The sequence below is a fragment of the Dermacentor andersoni genome, chromosome 8, assembly GCF_023375885.2.
Source record: "Dermacentor andersoni chromosome 8, qqDerAnde1_hic_scaffold, whole genome shotgun sequence".
Classification (NCBI taxonomy): Eukaryota; Metazoa; Arthropoda; class Arachnida; order Ixodida; family Ixodidae; genus Dermacentor; species Dermacentor andersoni.
In genome coordinates this window covers 74,562,512-74,587,704 of record NC_092821.1, presented here as the reverse complement: position 1 = coordinate 74,587,704, position 25,193 = coordinate 74,562,512, and the positions used below count along the sequence as shown (strand labels likewise).

Here is a 25,193-nt window from a genome sequence, read left to right as displayed (position 1 = left end):
GGGGGCGAATCTGGCCTATCGCACAGACGCAGTCATACATTCCAGCTGGGGAAATAAAGAAGGAAGTTAAGGTTAGCTGTAGGTTCCATAATGCACGTCGCCCACCATCCGCTGAACTTCCGCGCGCTAGAATCGCCTTTCATACACCAGGTTCGACATGCACATTGCATGGGTGGGTGTTGTATTGAGAGACCTACAGTGTCGTCCTAGTAGGAGCACTGTAGCTCAATTAATCGTTGTTCTTTCTTGATTTTAAACTAGGGAAGCGCTAACATCGATGCGAATGCTTGCCGAATTCTTTTATGATGACCTCAGTGAATTATTCGCCATGAAAATGTTCTGTCGCTAATTAGGCAACGTTCGATTAATTAGAAAGATGGATTTCCCAGCCTGATAAACCTGTATATTTGTTTCTTAAGTCCCATATCGAACGGACATCTAGCGGGTGCTAATTTTGCACAAGCGAGTAGTTGTCGCGCTTTGTTTCGCGAAGAATAAATTGTAGGTAATTTCAGTCGACAGGTTGTCGTGATAGTGTCATTGTTATCGCTGCCGGCGGCGTTAGCTTGACTATCAATTCAGTCAATACCTTCCACTGTACACTCTTGGCCTGGGAACAAATCTCACTTGGAGTGGCAAATTAGTTGCAATCGTGAAGATGACAAAACAGACGAAAGAATGTATCGCACTAACCATTCTCTGTAAAACAATCCGTCTGGCACACGTGCCGGCTTGTGTAAATCCTCTATTCTTCTGTTATCAATATACATCTCGAACCGATGCACTCCAATGGAAGCTAAATGCCAAATGCTCGCGTGCTTATATGCAAATGCTCATTAAAAAACAACAGATCGTCAACATCATTAGCCAGTCCTCCAGTATGATGTCTCTGATAATTCGTTGTGCAATTTCGGAATGGTAGTGTTTTATACACAGCTGCGTCCAATTTGGCTGCACCTTTGGCACCAGTGCAGGGAGTGCACCACATTTTGTCTTCAATTCTACGGTGCAGCGCGCAACGCCTGCACCAAGCTCTTGAATTTGGCTTCGTCCAACATACACGAGTTCACAGTTCTCTTGAACTCGCAAGTTTGGAAGTGCAGGCGTCGTACATGGTCTCAGTAACAGACGAAATGGCGCCGAGCTGATTGAATGTTGGCGCGCGGATGTATATATATTACCACATGTACTCGTTTATTGGGTGACCCCGTTTCACCCTGTACGAAATGTTCTCGCTAAGCGCAAGACACGCCTGCATGTACTGTAAATTTCTCGAGTCCTATCGATGGTTCTATTCGCTGTCATGGAACCTAGTGTAGTTTTATTGCATGTAGGCGCGACGCGAATTGTGTAGTACTTTCACGAAGACGCGCGGGCACCAGTGAATAATATGGAACTTTAGATGACTCACGTATAAAAGCTCACGGGCTTGACCCGCTTATCAGTATTGCGACGATCTCCGACAGCGTTCGCCACTATCATTGTTCTTTGAGTGTATCGTATTTTTGAGGGCACAGGCGCGTCCAATAAAACGCTGCTTACGACAATAACAGTTTTGCTGCTTTCTTCACCATCGCTACTAGGTGACATCTGCTTGAGAAGAGAAGTTCGTTCATGCACGGAACGCCCTCGAAAAGCCGTGATATAATCCCGAACCCGGAAGACAAAAGCAACGTCGTCCCAGACATCGAGAAAGCCACAGAGTACAAAATTTGCCCCCGGAACACGGTCTTCTACCTGAGCCGAGAAAAAGGATTAACACCAAGTCAGTACCAACGATGGCAACAGGTCGCCACCAACGGTAATGCTTCAGCACCCCAGGGCGCCAACAACCTTCCGCGGAGCTTCATCGGAAGACCCGGAGACCTGGCTCGAGACATTCGATAGGGTGTCAGCCTCCAACAAGTGGAACCTTGAAGGCAATTTGCCTCACGTCTATTTCTCATTGAATGACTCCACCAGGATTTCGTTAGAAACCGAGAGTCCTTTTTAATGACCTGATACCTGTTCCGCAGCGAGTTCCTGAGGACCTTCACAAGCATCGTCAGAATATATAGGGCCAAACTTACATTTCAAGCGCGAGCATAGCTCCCAAACCAGAACGTCGCTCTATTCACGGAAGATATGACTCACTTGTTCTGTCTGTAGAAGACGAGGACCACGAATGTGCGTGCCGTTGCACGAGCCATTGTAGATAAAGATTGTTTTTGTTCGCACACATGAACTTTTCACAGAACCTTAGCCATAAACAGCTTCGTGTAAAAGTGCAGTGTCTCGGAGGGGGTGGGGGGGGGCACAGTTGTTCCACCGCAGAGCTAATTCCATGCTCGAGAAAGTACCGTAAGAGTGGATTGCTGCCTACGACATCCAATCTGAAATCTCTGGTATGCCGCGTTGCTCAGCGTCGATTTCATGTGCAGAGTGCGTGCGCCCTGCGTTCGCTGGCTTTCGATGAGATGTTACACGTCACGTGGCTGAGCCGAAATATCTTGAAGGCTCAGCTTGCTGTCACCGACGCAATTTCATTGATGGTATTTAGGAATCTAGCAGATGGGCAAGCAACGAAAACACGATTGAAGAAATGTGAGATGAAAAAGTGCTAAAACTTTGTGCAGATCTTTGGAATCGTTACTTGGTTATTTATATTGTGTGACGAAGACGAGGGGCGCCAACAGTAGCGCGACCGTCAATGCCGCAAAGAAGAGCACGACGGCACACTTTGGAGACAGCAGACTACCCGCAACTACTTCTCTACTATCCGTCGGCAATAAACCTCTTCATATTTTGTGGTCGTGCCGGGTACACGCCAGCGCTGCTATGAAGCGTTTATGACGTACTCCGACGGCACTGAGTCTTTTACAGTATCCCACCAGCCTACTCTCCTCACCTTTCCCATGTCGTATCTAGACGGTGTTGCAAGGCACCCCATGGAACAGATGCCCAGGTGTTTAGAAACACCACGCCCAGGGGATCCTTACCGCGCGTAATGGGCAGGTCACACCACCATAAGCATCACCATCGCCGGTGCACCGCTTTCACCTCCATGCGTGCTCGAGGATGACAGCGCGCATGCGCACTCCGACGTGCTTCTTGAAGCAACAGAAGCACGATGCCACGAGTTACTCGCTACGCTGTTTTTGCTCGACGACAGTCAGGGAACAAAGATAGGGGGGAACGTACGAAGTCAGTGGTAATTAAATGTCCAGATAAAAACCACGTATGTCAACACAGGCGCACCCTTCTCACGCCGCTTTCTGACTTCCAGCGCAGACAACTGAGCAACGTTACGCACCTGCGCTCCCTATTGTTATCAGCGCAAAATCACAATTTCGCAGTACCGTGATCGTCCCGCTATTTATATATATGCACTCGACGCAAGTAGCTTCCCACGTCGTTCTAGAGCAGGTGACAGACGAGTCTTCTCTTTCAGACACTATGCGTCTACAAACCATCGAGTGCGAAGCAGACCGTAGCGCTCCCTTGTGGTACAACGTAAAATAATTAAATTACAAATTATTTTAAAACACAGCTAAGGCACATCTTGCACATTTTGACGAGAGTAAAAACTACCCGAAAATGTATTACGATAATACATAAGAAAGATTTTTTACTTTAACTTACTTGCTCAGGTAGTGCACGGGGTTGAACAAACATCTAATGGAAGAAGGCACCAATAGTTTCGCCACGTGACTCCTCCTTTTCCGTCCACTCTTGAGGTAGCGCCCTATTTGTCGTAACACAAAAATTAATCTACATAAGCCAAGAAAACTGGAGGCGTGCCGTGGGTTGAATGTTATGTATTGATGCAGTTAGGTCACTCATCCGAGAGTGTCGCCAGAGCTCGCGGATATTGCTCTTTGCCAAACTCGGGCCTTCCTGCATAGCACCCATTCTCTCCTACCTCCAGGCCTCTAGGGTGCCACGAAGCGCACGCCCTGCTTCCCACCGCACGTGGCGGCATGCACGTACTGAGGCTCCCAATTGAACCCGGACACCCCACATCATCTGGTGGAGAGCACGGCTGTTAAGTTCAATGACACTCGTCGAAGGCGCAGCAGAGGACCACAGCTATACAGAAGCATACATACCACTCCGTTTACGGCTACTTACACTCGTTTCTACGTTAAATCCTCTGTTGGTGACTATTGCTACATGTCGGCATGACGACACATCAGGTAATGCCATTGTAGTGTTTATATGACATGCACAAGTCGACTAACCGACCATTTCTGTGTAGGTCTGGTGACGAGATCCCATGATCCCACGTTCGCCAAATACGTCTGCAGTCGGATAAGAAAACATGTCTTCAAAAGTGACGCCTCAATTACTAACCAAAAGCTAGTAACTGCTTGTCACTAAGCTAGGCAAGATTCTAGTAAGGACCGTCAATGACGGTGGCGGTAATTGCGTTACTGCAGAAAGGGGGTGGCACATTCAATTATCACCGCCTTAGAAACCACGTGCTGTAACGGTGCCGGTATTATGGAATTTGCTGAGACTGTTTTTGTTACCAATCGTCGTTACCGTCACCGAAAAACAAATAGGTCGCCCCAGTTATGAAACCGTGTTACAAAATGCGTTTGCGAAAAAAGTGTAGAAAAACAAAGACCATATTGACACACAGTTTAGTAATATTAGTAATATAGTGCGCTGGAAACTATACGCGACGCATTTCTAATTCTCGTAAATGACCATAACCTGCGTTTGCGAGGACAGGCGCACTTGTGTATTTACATAAATATCAAAATATGAGCCTATAATGTATGACGTACGGTGAGTCTGCACATATCTTATTGTTACACTTGACTTCAGAGCAGCTTCGCAGTAGTCGAATATTTTAGGTCTTATTTGCGACCACAGCAACGTTTGAAGAGTTCTAAGCAGTGATATGTGATCAATTTAAATTTCGAACGTGAAGAGTGCTTGTTGTTGTGATTTTCACTGGATCTGAAAATTCACTGTTAGAACGCAAAAAATATACTTCGCTGTCCGAATTTGAGGGACAACAACGATCATTTGAGCTTGCAGAAAGAATGTGAGATGCAAGTGGTGACAGTCTCGGATAATTTACTGCAGGATAGCCGCGGCTCCTGAGGAGAGAAATAAGCTTCTGGGTGAATGCATGGAGCGGCTAACCTCCAAGCATTATTGAAATAACAGCGCGAAAGTAAAACTGGACCGAGGAGAACTGAAGGGACAAAATAATAGATTCGTGATGTTTTTCTTCAAAAAGCCGGTACATGTTCAGCTCCAGCCAATTTAAAGCAATATGACCAGTAGAAGCCTGCACCCTGCTTAATGGAGAGACGTTTGTTTTACCTGGCAACAATTTTCATGGCCCTATATTTTGTAATAGGTGGCGTATATCGACGGTTGGAGAGATGAACGCAACAACAACGGCAGCGATATTTGTACGCAGTCCGAAGTTATTCGACCCGCCGTGGTGCCATGCTGGCTTCGACGTTGCGCTGCTAAGCCCCAGGGCCCGACATGAAATATCGGCCATGGGGGTTGAATTTTGATGGAAGCCCTTGTAGCGTGCAGTGGGTGCACGTTAGAGAACACCAGGTGGTCAAAATTAACGCGACGTACCCCACTACTTGTGCCTCATAATTACATCGTGGTCACGTAGGAATTGCTGGAAAGGAGAGAGCAGATGAATGCGCTGCACAAACACGCAACAATGATATAGAGAAAGTAACCATGCCCCATAAAAATTGCAGGTTGTTAGTACACAGCAAACTCAGGGACAAATAGCAGCGGGAACTATACCTTGTATTTGGCGCGTGATAGCCTTAGTTGCTTATGCGCCACCAAACCCAACGCAACACAACACACATATCGTGGTATTGGCACGTATAACGGAAGACTTAAAAAGAAATTCAATTAAATTCCCCTCTATGAAGGTGTATGGCCTGCGAGGCTGTCTATGTGGGCCCCTTAATGGCGAACTATACATTGCGGTGCGTGAAACGCCGTGTGCACATAAAGCGAAGGCTAGACGCCACTAGTCACTCCTCTACGATGTTGAGTCTCAGAAGCTGATGAGGCACCATAGAGTATACATACTCATGTATTGTTCCAATACGCGGCACGGCACGATATATTTTACTAACGAATCCGGGCGCGTGAAACAGACACGCACCTCACCGCACTCCGAAGGCAGACACTGCTTCCCCGTAGCTAAGGCAATCGTGAGTTGGTCGACGTCCTGTAGTGCAGTAATGGTTGTGAGGTCACTCGAAAATCCTAAGCGGTCTCATACAGCTCAGGCCACACAAAGGTTAGTTCCCCAAAAACTTCCTCTGAAACCAGGCCATAGGTCCGATGAAACGTGCCAAGTTTGCGATATCGGGGCCACATGGATGGTTCGCCTTTCCGCGTCGCGGTCCTGGCGGGCAGCACGCTTATGGGACCACCACCACGGGAGAGAGGAAGGAAAGCAGATAGGCAAGCGCTTGGAACGCCGACAAAGAGAGCGCGGTGCGAACGTAGACATCCCCGACGCGGGTAAAAGTGTAGCATCTGTTCTTACGAGCCTAATATCTGATACGGGTTGTATTTGAACCTAGATATTAAACTTATTGTTGTAAGTTGACGGAATGCTTAAAGCCTGCTTTACCCCCACCGCGGGTCGGTCCTGCACTGCACTATCTTTGGGATCGGCCCAAGTATGGCAATAGATTCTCGATTTTCATGGCTCTATTGACGCACACAATTTTTTCCAGAGTCGCGCTATATACGGGTCCGCTGTAAAAAAACTATTCCGCCAAGAAATCAATTCCAGAAAAAAAAAACAGATGCCATGAATTTCATCTTGCGCTGCCTCTGTCCCGATCTTTCTCACGCGCTGACGTAGCCCATAGCTGACAGTGTCAAAAGCACGAGGCGCCTACGTAGCCTAAGTTGGCACTCCATGGATCCTTGTTCCAAGGTTAGTACTCCAGAGAGCTGGTCGCGCATATTTACCATGGAAGTAAGAAGTCACGAGGAGCCGCGGTCGTGTCCGTATCTTTGAAGGGAAGATGGCTGTTTGTAATGAGCTTCTCTGACGATAATGAGTAAGAGGCGCAGTTGCCACTACCGGTCGAATATCCTGGCACCTGCACAGCGTGTATTTCCTTTTCTCATAGCCTATGCAGGCGGTTCAGCATGCAGAGCCACACGAACAACAAATAAAGTTCAGCCCGACCACAGCAATACATCGAGGTTAGAAATTTGCACCGCGCGAAGAACACTCAGGAGTGTACTGCACGCGCAAAACGAAGCAACGAGGCTCCTCACGAGCGTCTGCGCACTTCCCTGAAACACAGAGCAATGCTTAGATGCTAAAGGTGTAAGAGCAGCGAGTGGCCCCTCTGTGTTTTGTACGTGTGTGTGTTCGCTTTAGGACAGTGTTTGTTTTACCTCCCTCTCGTTGTTAATATACACACAACACCAAACAAATATAATACAACCTTATGCGTTTCGCTGCAGTGCAGCGATTATCTGCTACTTGGTTTTTTGATGGACGACCAAGTGTTGACGTCGATACCGGCAGAAATGGTTGCGGTGAGCGTCACTGAGCAATGATGTAGTCGATCACAATGCAGTGGTTTGCTTGAGTGATAAATGTAATAAATATTCAAATATCGGTGAATTTATCTCTGCTAAAAATATCTTGAAGGGTCCCTTAAAGGGCGCTTTAAAGTCTTGCCAATAATTCTTATTCCTTCTATGATGGTGCCTTGCCTAGAGGCAGGCTGCGGGTAGTTCCCACGAATAACACATAAGTTATTACTTGGAGAACTCGCCATGCAATGTGCGTTGCTGTTGGGATTTAGATTGCTCGCACAACGTATTGTGGCGCGTTTTTCGTGCGTTCATTAGGATCAATGTTATGCTATCATTACGATCATACTTCAGCTCATTTACAAGCTTCTGAGTGTAGCGAAAGTACAGTTGTAAATGTCATAACATCTTCCATGCAGCAACGTAAACAACCACTCATTACTATGTTACTAAAAGAAGGTGGGCTACACGCATACTTTATACATCACAATGTTAAGAAAATAATAACAATTGGTATTCGATCAGCTACTCCAAGGTAGTCTTGGACATTCGTATTCAATTTGAAAATTTAACTGTTAGTATATCTATAGTTTCTAACAACGTTCTTGCTATTTGTGCGAGAGAGAAACAAAATTGCTATTTTGCACGGAAACAGGCTGTGGTAGAATCCGCGTGGTGGGTGGAGCCCTAGGTTGAACATTTCATACGTGTAGTAGAATACCACATGCAGCTTTATTGAACTACAATAATTAGAGCGAGAACAATCCTAGATGTTTGTTATGACTATTCGGCTGATTTGCGTTTATGCATTCGTGTTGCATAAATTAAACAATAATTTAGGTAATTCTTTTTCCTAACAATGCGAACGATCACAGCGTGCTACTTGCACTGGAGTACGGTGTAGTCAGTTCCGCGGAATTGATACTGGAGGAAATCGGAACACGTGAGGTCGCATGACGGACTCACAATGTCATAGAAACGGTTAACTGCTTTGCCCGTAAGTTTCGCGAGTAAAGAGTTCTTTTATCGGAAAATTTGCAGCATGGCGCACGTAGTAAATCACGAAGAAAATCTAAATGAAATAAACACGCGCATCTATGCGCGTTGCCAGCACTTCAGTAAGGAGTTAAACCATATTTTGTTCGTTATCCAAATGGTATATTCTTCTCGATCGTGAAGCCCGCAATATTTTGCCCTTCTCGCGCAAAACTAAACAACGAAGCTAGGTTTAAAAGGAGCTTTACCAGGCAGCACGAATGACTGCGAATGGCGTGTGCCTATTGGCCACCGCGTAGCTGCCTTGGAGCAGGACTCATATTTCTTGCGTTTAACATTGCGCCAAGTGGGCAAGCAATGCATGCAGGTCGCGCAAATGTCGAAATGATGTCGGGTAGAACGGAACAATAACAAATTGAAGCACACTGAGTAGAGAAACATGGAAAATGTAAAGAGGCACAGAGCGCATGAGCATATTGGCTAGCTAGGAGCTTTACGACTCCATTTCTACGCTTGACAGATTTAGAGACACTTGTGTTCCGATGCTTGTATCAGTCACGAATCTTGGCACGACATAAGCGCCGCATTGAGCAAGCATGGGTTGCAGCCGTGTTGAAGCGCAATGGCAATGGCCAAACCAAGCTCACAGTCTTTGAGTGCCGTTCCTTGCTTTGGCGTTGCTTCCAACGGCGAGCCTTCTACATCGACGCAACGAATGTCGGCAGTACACCTGTACGCGTTTATGCTCCCCGATGTTTAACAAAGTGTGCTTTGGGAATACGTGTTAGCGAACAGAAATGCCGCAAGAGCGGTGCGTTTTGCACAATGTGAATTGGATTCGTAGCAAGTGTTACGCTCACATACGCCTCCCCCCCTTCCCCAGTGAAGCATTTTCTTGGCGTCCCAATCTTTACACCAGCGTGTCAGCTCTTCTGTGGGGAAGTGTTGAAAGACGGAAGCCCAAACACCTCGGGTTTAAACTCAGTCAGCGAGACAATGCACAGGGTAGCCCGACGCCGAATCTCTTCGTCGATACGAGGGTCTGGAACCATAACCACCTGCATACCAGCGGACAGAGCTGCCGTTACACCCATAGGTGAGTCTTCGAACACCAGCACCTATGGTCAAAAGACGGGAAAGAAAATAACGTTTATTAAAGCATAATAATTGATTACAAACGAGCCTCTATAAGGTTTCCAGTGGGACGTATACAATAGGTCTCTTGCTTGGGTATTCAACAATATACCACTTCTTGGAAATAGTCGCTTGTCATAATGGATGAGCTCTTTAGCTCACAAATACATTTCATGGAGCGAATAGACCTATAGCTACACACGCCCACAGCAAACCGTGAGCTGGTCATCTGTGCGTAAACTTCACTGTCCCCCATGTATTATAATCTGTTGACAGCGAGACTGTTCACTTAATCAGGAAGGGTTTCAGAACCACATAAAGTAATGCGTGCATTGTATACAAATTCATGACATCAATTGTATGTAAAATGTGTAAACAAGGTCGTGTTCTCAAATACATGTCAATAGACGTCCTGCGTAATATATTTCAAAAAACTGAAATAAACAATACGTATGCGAAATGAAACAGTAGGGAACAGTACGAAAACATGAAAAAAATCTGACATGGGAAAATTTATCTATTCCTGAACCTTAATTTAAACGTACGCAAGACTACAATGTTAAAATGATAAACCTTCAAAAGTGGGTTCTAATAGGTTATTAAGAGAAATCGCGGCAAAATTAGCTGGAAATTTGATCTCCACCACATTGGCATGTTGTAAAAATATATTCTCGAACACGACATGTGATGAAAATGACTGCTGTCAAGTACACAAAAGGCAACTATTATTGAGAGCACAGTCATTGCTTCATAGTACACGACAATGCACAGTTGCTGAAGGTTGCGCACCTTTTACAGAAGCACTTATTAGAGCAATAATTGTGTAAATTTTATGCGCATTTCTTCTCATTCATCAACGCAAAAGACTGTTCATCTCTAGTAAAAATTTAGTCAGCTAAGCTTCTTTACAAGAAAAACCCTGACCGTCGAACGCTAACGAAAGGGATTCAGCATGATAGAAGCCACAACTTTCATGTGGCAGAAGTAGAGTTGTCGTTGTTGAAGATGTAGAATACTTATTATCCGCTTTCCTGTTCATCGCCGTCATCACCATTTACGTTCACTGCAAGACGGAGTCCTTTTCTAGCGATCTCTAACCACATGCGTCTTTCATCTGTTGACTCCATGTTCATAAGGTTCTTGTGCTTTCGGTTTACTAAAATATTCGCAGTTCCGCCCGAAAGGCGAAACACTTATCGCGATAGCAAATTAGTAGATAGCTGTACGAAGTAAGGATAGTGGATTTATCGACCGTATAAACTTGTAAACTTTCGCTTACTGAATAAATTAACAATAATAGAATATGTAAGCGTGACTCAACGAGGACGTAGAAAGAAACAGACACCTAGAGACAGCGCTCTTTTGTGTGTCTGCTTCTTTCTAGGTCATTCTTCAGTCGCGTTTACACATTCTATCATGAACGCAAACCAACTAGCCCGCCATCGTGTTTTAACTAAATTAAACAATTCAGTGTCACGCGCGCACAGGTAAACATGAACACATCTCACTCAATGGCAGCGGAAACTCTATGAAAACTCAAGAGTTAGGAATCACAGCAGTAGCCGCGAACCAATTGACCTCCGTGCATCTGTCGCTTCAGCGCGAACGAAACGTCGAATGCAAACCGCATACGGAGCTACCAGCACTACGCGCACAGTGCAAAGATCGCAGATCGCTTTGACGATGATGCCCGCGCGGGCAGGCACTTTGGCCACATCGCAGATTGCTTTCAAGACACACGAGCGCCGGCAATGCCTCCCTATGGCGTCCGCGACTCGCGTGGCGAACGCCGTAGTAGACGCCGAAATGTGTCCGCTCTGTACGGAGTTGCGGGCGAGGAGAACATCGAGAGAGAGAGAGAGATTCTTGTTTGGGAAGTAGGAACCTGCGGTAAAGTGCAGCGAGACACCCTGGCAGCCGCCGGAGAACGCCACTCCTCCCTCTCCTGACCCCCATTGGCTCGCGCGCCACAGGAGAGGGCACGCACCCAGGCCACGTTCGCCGGCTCGCCTTCACAAGCTTTCACTCACACGGAACATCACGCCGACGGCGACGCCGACACAGAAATGCGCCTGGAGTGTCCATATAATAGCTATCTCAATAAAAAGTGATAACGAAAGTACTGGCTCAAATTTGGTTCATTTCGTGCTGAGTCAGCGGAACAGTAGTGTGTACTGATAAAGGTCATCATGCAGGCACGTAGGTACAATGAGCACTAAGATGTGTAACAACGTTTGTGTAAAGCTGAAATTTTAGGCGACTCATTGTGGGCAAATACAATGAGCGCCTTCGTTATATACATACCGAGAAGCCAAGCTGTCGTGTTTGCTGTAAGTTTCGGCAAATGGGGGATTCCTGTATCGTCATTTTGACGATTCTGCACACCGCGTTAACGACTAACTCAAAACAAGAACAAAATTACTGTGGAACTTCCGTGTCAATCGAAAGCTGCAACAACTACGCTTTTGTCAAGTGTTTGAGGGCCGTCCGAAGAAATCGTGACTCTACCAGGAAGCCACCGCTGTGTGCAATTACATAACGTTATACAGTTGCAATCTTTCGTCTTAGAGATTTTTTCGCAGCGACCCACAGCTCCCTTGTGACAAAAGTAGGAAAATAACCTTATACAGTAAAACGTCTACAAACTATAATTATGTAAATTACCCAGAAATGTGGAAGGTCACAGCAGAAAACACGCTTGCACCAAGCGAAAGAACAGTTTTCATCTCAATGGCGGAAGGTTGCACTACGATTTAAAAAAGAAATGGTGAAATAAAGAAAAATTGACGCTCCCGAACAGTTCGCTGCAATACAAGTATCCGTCGGAGGGCGTTGTAAAGCTTCAAAACATCAGAATTCCACGTCACCTTTTCGGAAGGTGGCGTCTCCAGAAACTTCGACGCGGCGACGAGGAATATGTCCGGGTGAGGCTTTCCGTGCTTTACTCTTGGGTCCCCGCCAGAGCAGACCACATGGTGAAAGAGGGCCACAATATCTTTATGCTGCGTCATCTTGAGGGCGAATGAAGCTGGTGTCGAGCTGGTGGCGACGGCCATGGGGATACCGTGAGCATGTAGGTGGCGCAGCAGACGTTCAGCGCCTGCATGCCGATATGAGGTAGAACTTAAGCTGCAGAACTTCCAAAATTTCAGTCATCTCATTGTTTATGCTTGGCGGTATCAAAGTAAGCTAGACACGTCATCGCTATGTGTATTTTACTTGGCCTTACTTTGTCTTATTTCCATCGTCATTTACAATATCACTGTTCACTAAGAAGCCCAAGTTTATTTGCTACCTTTGTGACTGAGCGAGTAAATTGGGAAATAGAGGAATGCAAGAGAAGTGGACCGACTAAAAGAAAAGTGTAACCTGTAGCTGAGAGCGAAGCAATATCAGTAAAACAACGCAATTTTTTATGCATGGGTACTTATTTCGATGTTTAGAAAGGATTACGAGAAGGTATAAAGCAATTCTTGCCAGAAAAAGAGCCGTCTGAATTTGGCGCCCCGTATGTAGAAGATCCGCATGAGATTAGAACAGCTTAATCATTTGTGCAGTCCGCCATTTTCTTGAGTGCAGATCCAAACTTGGGCAGAGCGACGACAGTGAATAATAGCGTCTGTCGGGCGAGGTTGTAGCAGCTTACAGTGTCCTGCGCCTCATAATCCTGATTGCAATGTTACAAGTGCTTCTACAGCAGTGATGCTCTCGTCCAAAATGTTTGGTATTTGTGTACAGGATTAGCCTTGGAAGTTTTAGCCAGCGCCACCCATGATCAAGGCCCAGGACGTGGAAATTCCTCTTCAGCAGCAGGCGTCACATAGCACTACACATTGTTAGGAGGAGGTGGTTTCTTATTTGTATCAGCTTTGGTACATGGCCACGAACGGAACAACAGTCATGGTCACTCTTCTAACTCATTACATGAAATGCTCCTTTCGAGTGCATAAGGCTAATTTTCAAGGTTCATCAGCGAGATGACAGCATCGTGATCACTTTTTAGCTGTCGTGTCGTGGTGCAATTGTTATTTGTTTTGCGTGTTCTGTGCTAGAGACAACCTGTTTTATGCAAGATGCAAAGTACGTTCAAGGCGTTTTCTCAGATCAAGCGCATAACCATATCTGGAGTTGACTTCACCCAAATCACCCCCCGTTTGCAGTACCTCAAGCTTATTGAGAGTTGCTCGGACGTGTCGGCCATAGATAAGCAGAAAAGAAGTCCATGTTGACCTGCGAGTCTTCGCGATACAGAAAGGCTGTGCAGTCAAGTAGTGACATTACATGTGTTGCTCTTAGCACAACCTAAGCTGCATATGCTTCAGGGTTCTATTGAATTTTATTACTACAACATCGCATATGGGTGATACGGTGCCACACCAATGAGCCTAATAGGCAGCATATATTAATTTATAATTAAGTTGCTAGTGAAGCAAAAATCTTGATAGCAAAGGGGCTGTCGTAAAAATCCTACCAGTGATATCTTTCATTCGCTCATCTTGGGTCCTATACGGTAAAACTACTCCAATGTGTTTTTATTCCTAGCTGCTGACTTCAAATTTGCGTAACCCCTGATGCAAGCATCGGGCGGTGACACGCTGGATTGTCTGAGCAGTCCAATCAAACGCTCTCATCGTTCACAGGAGGTCACTTTTGTTTGCATGAAAACGAATAACATTGCCTACACTGACCGGCTTGTCTTATCTAATTGGCTGTCAAGAGGTGAGGAGCGCGCTCCAGTGGAGAAGGGCTCGATGGGGCCGAGCCAGTGCACTGAAAATTGATAACGGGATGAAGAGGGTGGTGCCGGCGTCTGCGACTGGTCCGCTTTTCCTTACATAGCTTGCGGTGGCTAGCCGAAAATCGTGGTAGCATGCAACGGAAGCTTAAAAATGACGCTAAAACGGATTCTCAGCAAAGAAGAGTTGGCAGAACGGGGTCGTAAACGTGTCGCAAGTGCTCGAAAACATTACACGGCCACGTAAAAAGCTTTATTATACGCAAATAAACCCATGCTCTCCGGCAGGTGCGAGTAGCCAGTGCCTGAGCGATCGGTGGCAGCCATCTTTCATTCCATCCGGAACGGGGCAACCCGTGGGTATTCAGAAGAAAATTCAGATTTCTTCGGCATAATAATGCATCTTTAACGCGTAACGGCACTTTGACACGGTGAATTTTTGCGGTTTTGTGACGCCGCGTGACTGGCAGGTGAAGTGGGCGCAGCCCGGAAAATTTTGACTAATAGCCGAGGGCTAATCGCGAAAGGCGTCGCATCAGAAATAACTATTTTTATTTGGTTCGGTCCAATCATGCATCATCAGTGTGCACATGTTATATCAGAAGGGGAGCTATCGCGGTTTTTGTGACGTCGCGTGACAGACAAGCGAATTGGGCGTGATCAGCAAAAGTTTGTGACCAATCGCGGTGGGCTGATAGCCCAATTAGAATAGCAAAATTTGCGCTAGCTTTACGTTACAGTGCCCCTGATACCATTGCTGCATCAATTGTGGGCACAGCTACAGCAATGGACTAGCGTGGGGCAGAATCTATCACCTTAGGCTTGAGCAGCGCATTACAAAGAAGCATTCGATCGCCGGGAGCTTTGCCTTCTTTGCTGCAGGGAAATTTCCTCTGGCAGGCGTCACATGACCACGTATCTTCAGAACTCCTCCTGTAGAATGGGTGACCAGAAGAACTCTAAAATGAGCTCCTTTGTTTACTTAGCGCACTTGTGCTGGGAGATCGAACTTTGGTGTGTCACGTTCAATTTCTTGCCGCCAAGGCGTCTAGCAGCCATCGTCTGTTGAAAGACCACCTGGGGATAGGTGGTAACAACGGTAGAATATTCATTTGTGAAAATTGATCGAGTGTCCCGGGTGTCTTTTGCGGAGCGTTGTTGTGCCCACCTTTGCCCTGCAAGCTTCCAGGGTATTGTTATTATCTTTTTCACGATAAGGCTCCTCCGATTGCAAACGCCGAAATTACACAATGATCAGCTTTTGTCGTTTTACCTGGATTTTTCATAAATGACAAAAATTTAGGCTAGCATTCGTGATTTATCCTTGGCGTTCGCCTCGCTATTGGCTACATTTCTTTAAGTAGTTTCCATTGTGTCGCAGGCTCCTCCCAAGTTCTGTCCGGGTCATTGGCTTCCCATGAGCTGAGCACTTTTGCCACGATGATATTGTAAAGAGGTAGTAATGTATACTTCACACTCAGCGTTGAGTTTGAGTGAGAAACGGTGAGTGAATTTTTACACATGCTATGAGAACCTCGATGCAACTGCCTTTAGCTTACAAAAGGATAGCTCTAGCCCCAGTAAGTGTTACATATCGTCCAGCGACGAGCACAGAACCGGCTTGTTTACGCCAGTATCCTCCGAGATAGAGACTGCTTGTTCGATTAGTTCACCCTGTAACAGCGGAGAATGATGAGTATTGAATGCGTCGGGTGCCCTTAGCGCTGTCGCAATGTTTTTCTCATGTATAAAAAGCAATATGTCTGACTTAACCTCAGGTGACACGATCATCATCATCACCATCATCATCATCAGCCTCTTCTTTCGGTCCCCAGCAGCACCGAATGCAAGGCCTCTCCAAGCGATCTCTGCTTCCTCCTATCTTGCCCTTGCGGATTACAACTTGCAAGCGCATACAAATTGCCCAATTTCGTCACACCGCCCAATTTTCTGCCATCTTCAACTGCGCTACTCTTCCCTTGGCACCCATTCTGTATCTCTTGTGGTCCACCGGTTTTCTGCAGTACGTTATACATGGCCTGCCGAGCTGCGTTTTTTTTTTGCTTTTATGGAAACGCGAATATCAGCTATCACAGATTTGCTGTCTGATCCACACCGCGCGCTTCCTCTCTCATAATATTAAGCCTAACAATTTTAGTTCCGTCGTGAATTGTGCGGTCCTTAACTTGTTCTCGAGATTCTTTATTAATCGCCACGTTTTTTCCCGATATGTTAGCACGGGTAGAGTGCAATGATTGTACATTTATTTTAAGGGCAGTGGCAAGTTTCAGACAGAATATTGCAATGCTTGCCGCAAGGACTCCAACCCTTTTTCTTCTGTATATTTCATTCTCGTGATCAAGACCCGCTCTGTGTTATTTACCTTGATAATGGTAGTCACATACGGACTAACGAAAGCTGACTGGTTATCATGAATCTTCGTTCACTTGTAAGGGTGCCTGTCGACGGTGATGAGTTAGCTTTTAATCAATACAGCAACAATACTGTTTCCCACCGTCGAAACGAGTCATGTATGAGGCTTGTACAGCAGCGGGACTCCTCTTTCGCGCTTCCCTAAGAAAAATCGACGCCGTCTAGCACAGCCGCCGTGAAGCCTGCGCTTGGCCTTCCAAACACATGCGTCGTCGGTGCCTGCGAACGCTGTTAAATGCTTCATGCGGCAACCGGGTTCCTCTCTCGCGCTTCTTTCTTGACACGCTGTACGTGTCATCTGGTGCCACTGTGCACCAGATGGCAAACGAAGTTCGCGCGTAGCCCCCGAGACGAGAAGCGTGGCGGGCCGTTGTTTGCGAACACTGAGAATTATTTCTTCGCCTGCTGTACGCTCAGTTGGCCATACTCCGTTTCGCTAGTTGGCAAGAGGTTCTTCAAGAGCTGTAGGTATACCCAGTACCGTCATGGCAATACTCGCTAAAGCGCTGCGTGAAAGGCGTCCATTGAAAAGCGGCACATGCCCAGTGCATTTGTTACGCAGCCTGTTAAGGAGCCGGGTTGTTGCACTTGCGGGACCCTTCTTACGTGGGGTCGATTACGTTCAGCATTGGAGATCTTTAAGCGGGTCTCTTTAATCGTTGTAGAGCGGCAAATTCCGCTGGCACATACCTAGTTATCAAAGTCGTCATGAAAATCGTTCATGGAGGAGCGGGACATGCGTACTGGCACACATCCAGTGACCAAAGTTGGTATCAAAGACGTTCATTTAATGCGAGCACAGACCGAGTGGCGCATATCCAGTGCTCCAAATTTGCGCCAAAGAGTTTCTTGGAACAGAGGTATGCATACGCAGTCCCGCAGTGACCAAGGTCGGCGTGGAAAAGGTTCGTTTAACAGCGGCACGCATGTACACATTACCGCATACTAGGTGACCCAAGTTGGCCCAATGGTTGACTTCGAGCCCTGTTACCTCAGCACAACAGCCCGATGCGCTACCCATTGTACCACCGACTACGCAGTAAATCATGCAGGCGGAAAAACAGTTAGATACAAACACAGAGACTTTGATACAAACGTAGACAGATGTACAGTTCCTGGAAAGTGAATGAAGTACCCTAAAATGCTAACTCATTAATAGACATGCTTTACATCATCCTCTACGACAATACACAGTTTAAAGTTGATGGGCTCTCTTCTGACAATCTGATGATTTGTGACAAAGCTGACCACAAATGAAGCATATAGGTCGACACAGTGGAATTATTTCCAAGTTTAGGGCAAATTATCTGTGTTTACTTAGGGCAGGTAGTGATCGCGGATCCGGATCATGAGACTGAAATAATCAGAAGAATAAGAATCGGATGGGGTGCGTTTGGCAGGCATTCTCAGATCATGAACAGCAGGCTGCCATTATCCCTCAAAAGAAAAGTGTATAACAGCTGTGTCTTACCAGTACTCACGTACGGGGCAGAAACCTGGAGGCTTATGAAAAGGCGTCTACTTAAATTGAGGACGATGCAACGAGCTATGGAAAGAAGAATGATGGGTGTAACGTTAAGGGATATGAAAAGACCAGATTGGGTGAGGGAACAAACGCGAGTTAATGACATCTTAGTTGAAATCCAGAAAAAGAAATGGGCATGGGCAGGACATGTAATGAGGAGGGAAGATAACCGATAGTCATTAAGGGTTACGGACTGGATTCGAAGGGAAGGGAAGCGTAGCAGGGGGCGGCAGAAAGTTAGGCGGACGGATGAGATTAAGAAGTTTGCAGGGGCAATATGGTCATAATTAGAACATGAGCGGGTAGTTGGAGAAGTATGGGCGAGGCTTTTACCCTGCAGTGGGCGTAACCAGGCTGCTTCTGCTGATGATGATGCGGATTTAGGGCAAATGTCAGTTTCGGAGCACGAGAGGTCTTTCACCAAGCACTCTCTGGCTTGCGGGCGAAATTTTGGTCTTCTCCCCAGAGCACCGTGCCTACTACATAGGAGTATGTTGAGAAATGGGAGTGTTTTTAGCGACTGCGGCCGACGACATCATAGGCGCGTTTTGCTCAAGACGCCCTTGTGAATAAAGACTGCTCTACGTGGATAAACGTCTTCATCTGTCACAAAGACATTCGACTGTTCTATAGAACAGTCGAATAACGTGCCACGAATATGTGCCACGTTACGACGGCCCTTTTCCAGTCCTCCACCGAAAAGAGGGTGCCCATACGCGTTAATGGTCGCAATGAAGTCACTTCATTAGGTTGCATACTCTGAATGTTCTTCAAATTGATACTTTCAGAATTCTCCTGCAAACCCAGAAAAACAAACGCATGGTTTGTGTTGAGCCTTTAAGGTGTCATCAGTGGTCTGCCATATATTCCAATTGCCTCGCAGCTCGTCACCTTTAATAAAAGCGTCAGCTGACAGCGACAGTTATTAAAATACTGCTCAGCCCCAGCGATATTGTGCACCGACGTGAAGTTGTTTTCAGTTTTAGAATATCTTTCGTAGTCTCATAAAGTATAGTTTCTCAGTTTTACCACCTTGCGGCTTGCTACATCGAAGCTATTCTAGGTAGCTGCCAGCGCTGAAACAAACCCTTTCGAGCAAGGCCAGTTTTATCTTGCGGTCCATGGACTGTTGTAAAACCAGGAGAGGGAATACACAGACGGCTTCTCTATTCAGGCACCAATTCCACTCGTGAGTAATAGCAATATGCCTCAACCTCTACAGCCCTGTAAAATTGTGAGGATTGACAAGATTCGATTGACTTTGACCTCGTTGGCACGCCAATGTGTCAGTGAAGGATTGTAAGGTCATGGCAACTGAGATAGGAACGTCCACTGTCAAGAGGAACAGTTTCTCTGTGTTTTAAATATTTGCGTAGATACTTTGTCTGCTTATTTGTGCATGCTTTCCATACTTGTGCTTCGCGTAGAGTTCACCAATTAAAGTTCCTTTGATATTTTTACAAGCACGTTTTTCTTTCGTAATTATTGTTATATAATCCATTATTCATTGCGTGTAGCATCAGCACCAATCTTAGTTAGTGAGAAGCTAGCAAACAATATCTCTAATTTCCTCGCCACTTGCCTAGTATTATTTATGCCTATGCACGTTGCACCTGCGGTGCCAAAAAATAACCGCGAGAAGTGCGCGCTCACCAGGCATGAGCTGCGCGCTGTGGTATACTTCCTGGGACATCTGATCCACTGCTTCCAAGAAACCGTCCGGAGTTAGCGGCAGACCAAGAGTCTCGACAATTGTGCGCGCTGCGCAGGCATCTGGGGTTCCCAGCACTCGCCTATTGAGCTCCCAGGTAAATTTCTTGCCGTAACGAGAGGCCACTCTCTCTGCAGCATGAGCGTAGAACTTCTCGGTGTCTTTAACAAAGGAAAGAGACCGATAATAGTAAGAGGTGATAGCAAAAGCAGGACACAGTTGGGACACTCAAGATGACTACACAATTGAACGCTGACCTGGTCTGACTGAATATGCAGGGGTAACATTGTTCGCCTTCAAAGCATGCGTGGAGCTGATTCGAACACCACAGTCCTCGTAGCACTCTTTATACTACAGCGTGTGTTCCTCGCGAAGGTGACCTCGTGTGTTTAGTGTGATAAGCGTTTGTATATTGGAACACTGCATAGCGATCTATAGTGGCCGAAAGAGTGAACTTTCACCCTAGAGCCAACCTTTGGACACAAAAATTTGTTTTTGTGGTGAAGGCAAGTCGCCTTGTCGGAACGTTGTTTCATGCTCTGGGCTTCGCCTTCTCGGGGCTTTCGGTCAATGCGTCTCTATCTTCCTACGAACCTTCATTCTAATTGGATACTGTAGAATTAATTACAAGGGCGATTTTCCTTCAAGCTGCTGCATTGCGAAATACCGTTGAATAAAATAACATTACTCGACTTAGGAAAATATCCATGCTTTACATTGCAAAAAGACGGAGTGATGCACGCAGACACGGGTACTGCATTTTAGCTGAAGGCTTATAAGAAACATGGGCCAGTTTAAATATATCAGGTAGCTAAAAGAACGCGCAAGAGCATGTGTAGTCTAATGTGAGCCTGCCGTGTATCGCTGCAACTTAACAGGAGTAGGCTTTCTACATAGATATAACTACACATAAGCCATTGGACTGCTGTTCTTGTCACGCCATATAAGTTTCATACTGTTTTTTCTGATCTCGTATATTTGATTGGCACATATTACGAATAAACCTTGAGTTAATAAACTGCACTCCTCTCGCCTCTACTATTTCTATGCCTCTGGCCATTTGCGCTGCGAATGATCAATGAGTAGTACTGCTTACAGCAATGCTGTTGCCAGTAATATCGCTGACAATATCGCGGTCAGTTCGAAGCGTACTGCTGCTTTGGAGTGGATATTATTAATTGAGCGAGAAAAAATGTGCTTTCTGGACAAGTACATCTTTCCCTAAACTTAATCTATAAGCCTTTACAAAGGAATCCCAGACTAAGCTTTCATCTCCAGTAATGCTTAGGTCTTCCCCTTCACAACGGACGAAAAAGAAAAGTGAAAGCTATAACGGATTATTGGAGTGACACAACTACACTGAATTGATAACTGCGTTTTGTGGTCGCACATATTTGCTGTTACTAAGGTGTCACTCACCTATAAGCAGGCCGTCAAGGTCAAAAAGCACGTGGGATACGGATTTGAAGGCTGGCAGAGTGCCCTTACCAGCAGCAGCACCTGTGTCATCTCTCTTGCTCGCCGAATGGCTGGAACCTGCGTTGAGTACAAGCCATGGCTAGTGGTAGCCAATACGGAAGACTGATGTATTGGTTGAAAAAAATTCTATATACCAGAAAGATTTGTCTTACATAGGTGAGCTCAGTACAGAAGCAACGCTAACAAGCAGTGTTCTCAGTGTAGTTCCACAGATATGCTTGAAAACTGGTCGTCCTAGAAGCAGGTAATCTCCGGGAATGCCTACTGTGTAGAGAACAAACCACCAGTTGCAAGTAACAAAACACATAGGAGGAAAATTACTGCGAATTTCTTTTTCTTGAAATGTGAAAGGTAACTGAAGATATAGCAAAATATGCAAGAGACACGGCCAACGGCCTGTCCTGAATTTAGCAAAGTAATTACAGCTACTAAAACCTCGTTAAAATGGTTTCTTGAGCGCGGGAGAGACACATATTTAACAGATGTCGCTACCGTCAAGGCGCAGTGAAGCATAGAAAACTCAGAGATGACAGTTGGTAGCGTCCATAGTAGAGAGAGAAGATGATCGCTATTATAGAACAGGAGTGGGTTCAGGTACGTGGTGCAAATGTTCTCCTCAGCGGACCTATTAGGTGCCCTAGATGAGTGTGGCGGCGTAGTATCGCAAGTACGTTGTGGCTTGAAAGTATGTTGTGTTTGATTTAACTCTACAATGCCCTTCTTACTGGGAAGACGCATTCACCGAAGTTGCACACTTTCTGCGTAATCTATTTTAACACAAGAAAATAAGAAGTATTGATTTCATATATGTAAATATGACATATGACAAATTCAGTCTCAAACAAAAACGATCATTCAAGCCTCAATGTTTAGCTCGTGGATAGAGTGCGCCAGAGTGAGGCCAAATTTTAGCATACAGATATGTGGGAACGCACGGATTTGATGTGCGCTGTATTGGTTATGACACTACATCACTAGATGTTAAAGTGGCTGCCATGAAAACTATATTTTTTTAATTTGTTGGTTTCTTCAAGAGTGCCTTAAATAGGCATATGTGCATGATATTAAAAAAATAGCCTTCACAAGCTGTGGCGAGCAGCTGTTCACATGTTTTATCCGCCTGCGTCAGAGCTTATATAAAGATGTCTGACACGTACGCTCCTTCCAACGAGGCCGAAGAGCAGATAATATTGTAAATAATGAAATGAAACCAGAAAATGAAAATAAGGAAATAAAACATTTCGCAGCTGCACTAGAAGCGGCACCATTCACCGAATGCTAAATAGTGGACTTGCATGAATTTTAGGAAATGGTCACAGTTTCGCCCGAAATCCGAAGCACCGATTGCAATAGCAAATTAGGGGATGGCTCTACGTAGTAAGGATAGTAGTTTTAGCGGCCGTATAAACTTGTAAACATTCGCTTACTAACTCAATTTACAATGATAAGAGTGTGTAAGCGTGACTAAACGAGGATGTAGGAAGAAACAGACCCACAGACGAAGCGCTGACTTTGTGTGCTTGCCTCTTTCTACGTTTTTGTTTAGTCGCGCTTACATATTCTTTCATGGATTCAAACCAGCTAGCCCGCCAACGTCTTTTAACTAAATTAACAAGCACGGCGTCACGCTAGCGCAGGTACACTTGCACACATCTCGCTCCATAAGCGCGGAAGCTCGCTGTCAAAATGCTGGAGTGAGGAAGCGCGGCAGCCGCAAGCGAATTGACCTTCGTGCACCTTCCGCCTTAACGCGAACAAAACATCGCAAACACAGCGCATACGAAGTTACCGGTATATGGGCACTTTTCAAACATCGCAGGTCGTTTTGAAGATGAGGCCCGTGCGGGCGCGCATTTTGCACGCGTCAGAGATTGCTTTCAAGACGCACGAGCCCTGGCAACGCGTCCCTACGGCGTCCGCCATTCGCATGCCCCACGCCGTAGTAGGCGCCGCGGTTGTCTCCACTCTGTACGGAGTGGCGGGCGAGGAGGTCATCGAGGTACCCTACCAGCCGCCGAAGAACGCCCCTCCTCCTTCGCCTGTACCCCCTGCCTCACGCGCGACAGGAAAGGGCACGCTTCCTGCTCGTGTTCGTGACTCGATCGTGCGAGATTGAACCGAATACGCCGGCTCGCTCTCACAAGCTTTCACTCGCACACACAGAATACGGCGCGCAGCAACGGTTTTATTGCCCTTGCGCTTTATGTCGAACCTCACGGTGACGGCGACGGCGACGCCGACGGCAGAAATGCGCCTGGAGTCTCCGTGTAGTTGCTATCGCATTAATAAGGTAAACAATGATAGCCGAGAATGAAGATGGTATCCGTAGACAGCAAATGTTACTGATCACGTGAGCACAATATGTTTTTCGCACAACACAGGTTACCGCGCCCCAGCGCTTCCGTAGTTTTCTCTCAGGTACGCTATCTAAATGATTAGGCTAACTATGTACTAAAACACTGACTTAGCACTGAATATGCGTCACCAATCACGTGTTTTGCGCAACAGTTTATTTAATACAATGCAATAATAAATCAATGTGTCAACCAATCTAGACGACGCAGAAAATTGCAGAGATATAACAACGCTACAGACATCGCAGTGTTTTAATTCGATAAGTAGCATGCGTAAATGCAGCATGTTTAGTTGAGACAATATATTGAGTGCATTTCTGGATCATAAATCTGTATTATATACAGGGTGTTCCAGCTAACTTTAGCCAGAGTTAAAAAATTTGCGAATGTCACGTAGCTGGACAGAACCAAGGTAATGTTGTTTGCCGTCGCTTGCAGATACTCAGATTATCTTTCTTTTAAATGCTACCTAGATAAATAATTAGTCCTAATTAATTAATCAATTTCTAATATATTGTAATTAGTTCAGAAGTTCCAATGATAAAATTGTAGAGCAACCTGAAAAATTTTAATCTAATATGCACAAGCGACGGCAAACAACATTTCCATGGTTTTGTCCAGCTATGTGGCATTAGCATATTTTGAAACTCTGGCTAAGGTTAGCTGGGACACCCTGTATAAGAGATGGAGTTGATTTCTTTCGTTAAGCACCAATACTACTTTCGCGTTCCATATTTCTAATTTGTCTTTTGTAATTTGTTGTATCTAAATATTCAGCGCACAGAACGCCATACTAGCTTGAGCTGTGGTAATTTTTAATTCGCGGGATTCCTATGTGCTCAGATATGAATTTCAGCAACGTGTAGGGGCAGGGGGCTGCCCGACGTCGTTTCTTTTCATGTATGGTAGCACCAGAATTCTTGACGGCCTGTATGCTTCCAGGAAGGACAGCTGTCATGCCCATGCCGGTGTTCTCAACCACTAGGATTTGCCCAGACGTGGTGCGTACCGGTATGCCACGACAGAAGTGCTTCTAATGGTATAATGGACTGGTCGTCTTCCAGCACGCCAACACGCTCTGGCGTCGTGCGTTACATTTTGATTATCGAACATACAGCGCTTGAAACACATTCCCCTCATTCTTTCAGAACACTGCAAACCAGCTTAGAGCATTCGGAGGCGGTAGCATTCGACCTCTACGTGACACATTGATTTAGCAGAGTTCCGTTCACGTGTCAAGTGGCCAGCTAGTGAAATGGGCGTTGTTTGTCTGAA

At 45.9% G+C, this 25,193-nt stretch overlaps 1 protein-coding gene and 1 non-coding gene across 2 annotated transcripts; one reads left to right on the top strand and one right to left on the bottom strand.

Moving 5' to 3' along the window:
* Nucleotides 1-6,493: 6,493 nt before the first annotated feature.
* Nucleotides 6,494-6,676, top strand: LOC126538896 (U2 spliceosomal RNA). Its single transcript, XR_007601186.1, has one exon. It is a non-coding gene; the product is annotated as a U2 spliceosomal RNA (small nuclear RNA).
* Nucleotides 6,677-9,001: 2,325 nt separating this feature from the next.
* On the bottom strand, nt 9,002-24,882 carry LOC129386780 (pseudouridine-5'-phosphatase-like). The gene is made up of 5 exons (XM_055074980.2): nt 24,831-24,882; nt 21,505-21,621; nt 20,028-20,246; nt 12,549-12,781; nt 9,002-9,665 (listed from the first exon to the last, which is right to left on the bottom strand). Exons 1-5 carry the CDS (start codon nt 24,880-24,882, stop codon nt 9,471-9,473), a joined length of 816 nt encoding a protein of 271 aa, XP_054930955.1. The 3' UTR covers nt 9,002-9,470.
* Between the last annotated feature and the right edge of the window lie 311 nt (nt 24,883-25,193).

Bases quoted from the DNA above. Each gene is read 5' to 3' on its own strand.
- LOC129386780 (XM_055074980.2), bottom strand. From the start codon at position 24,882: ATGGGCATGACAGCTGTCCTTCCTGGAAGCATACAGGCCGTCAAGAAT. The intron at 20,247-21,504 runs GTGAGTGACACC...CCTTTGTTAAAG, and splicing joins CCTTGACGGCCTGCTTATAG to ACACCGAGAAGTTCTACGCT. The intron at 12,782-20,027 runs GTGAGCGCGCAC...ATCGGCATGCAG, and splicing joins CAGCGCGCAGCTCATGCCTG to GCGCTGAACGTCTGCTGCGC.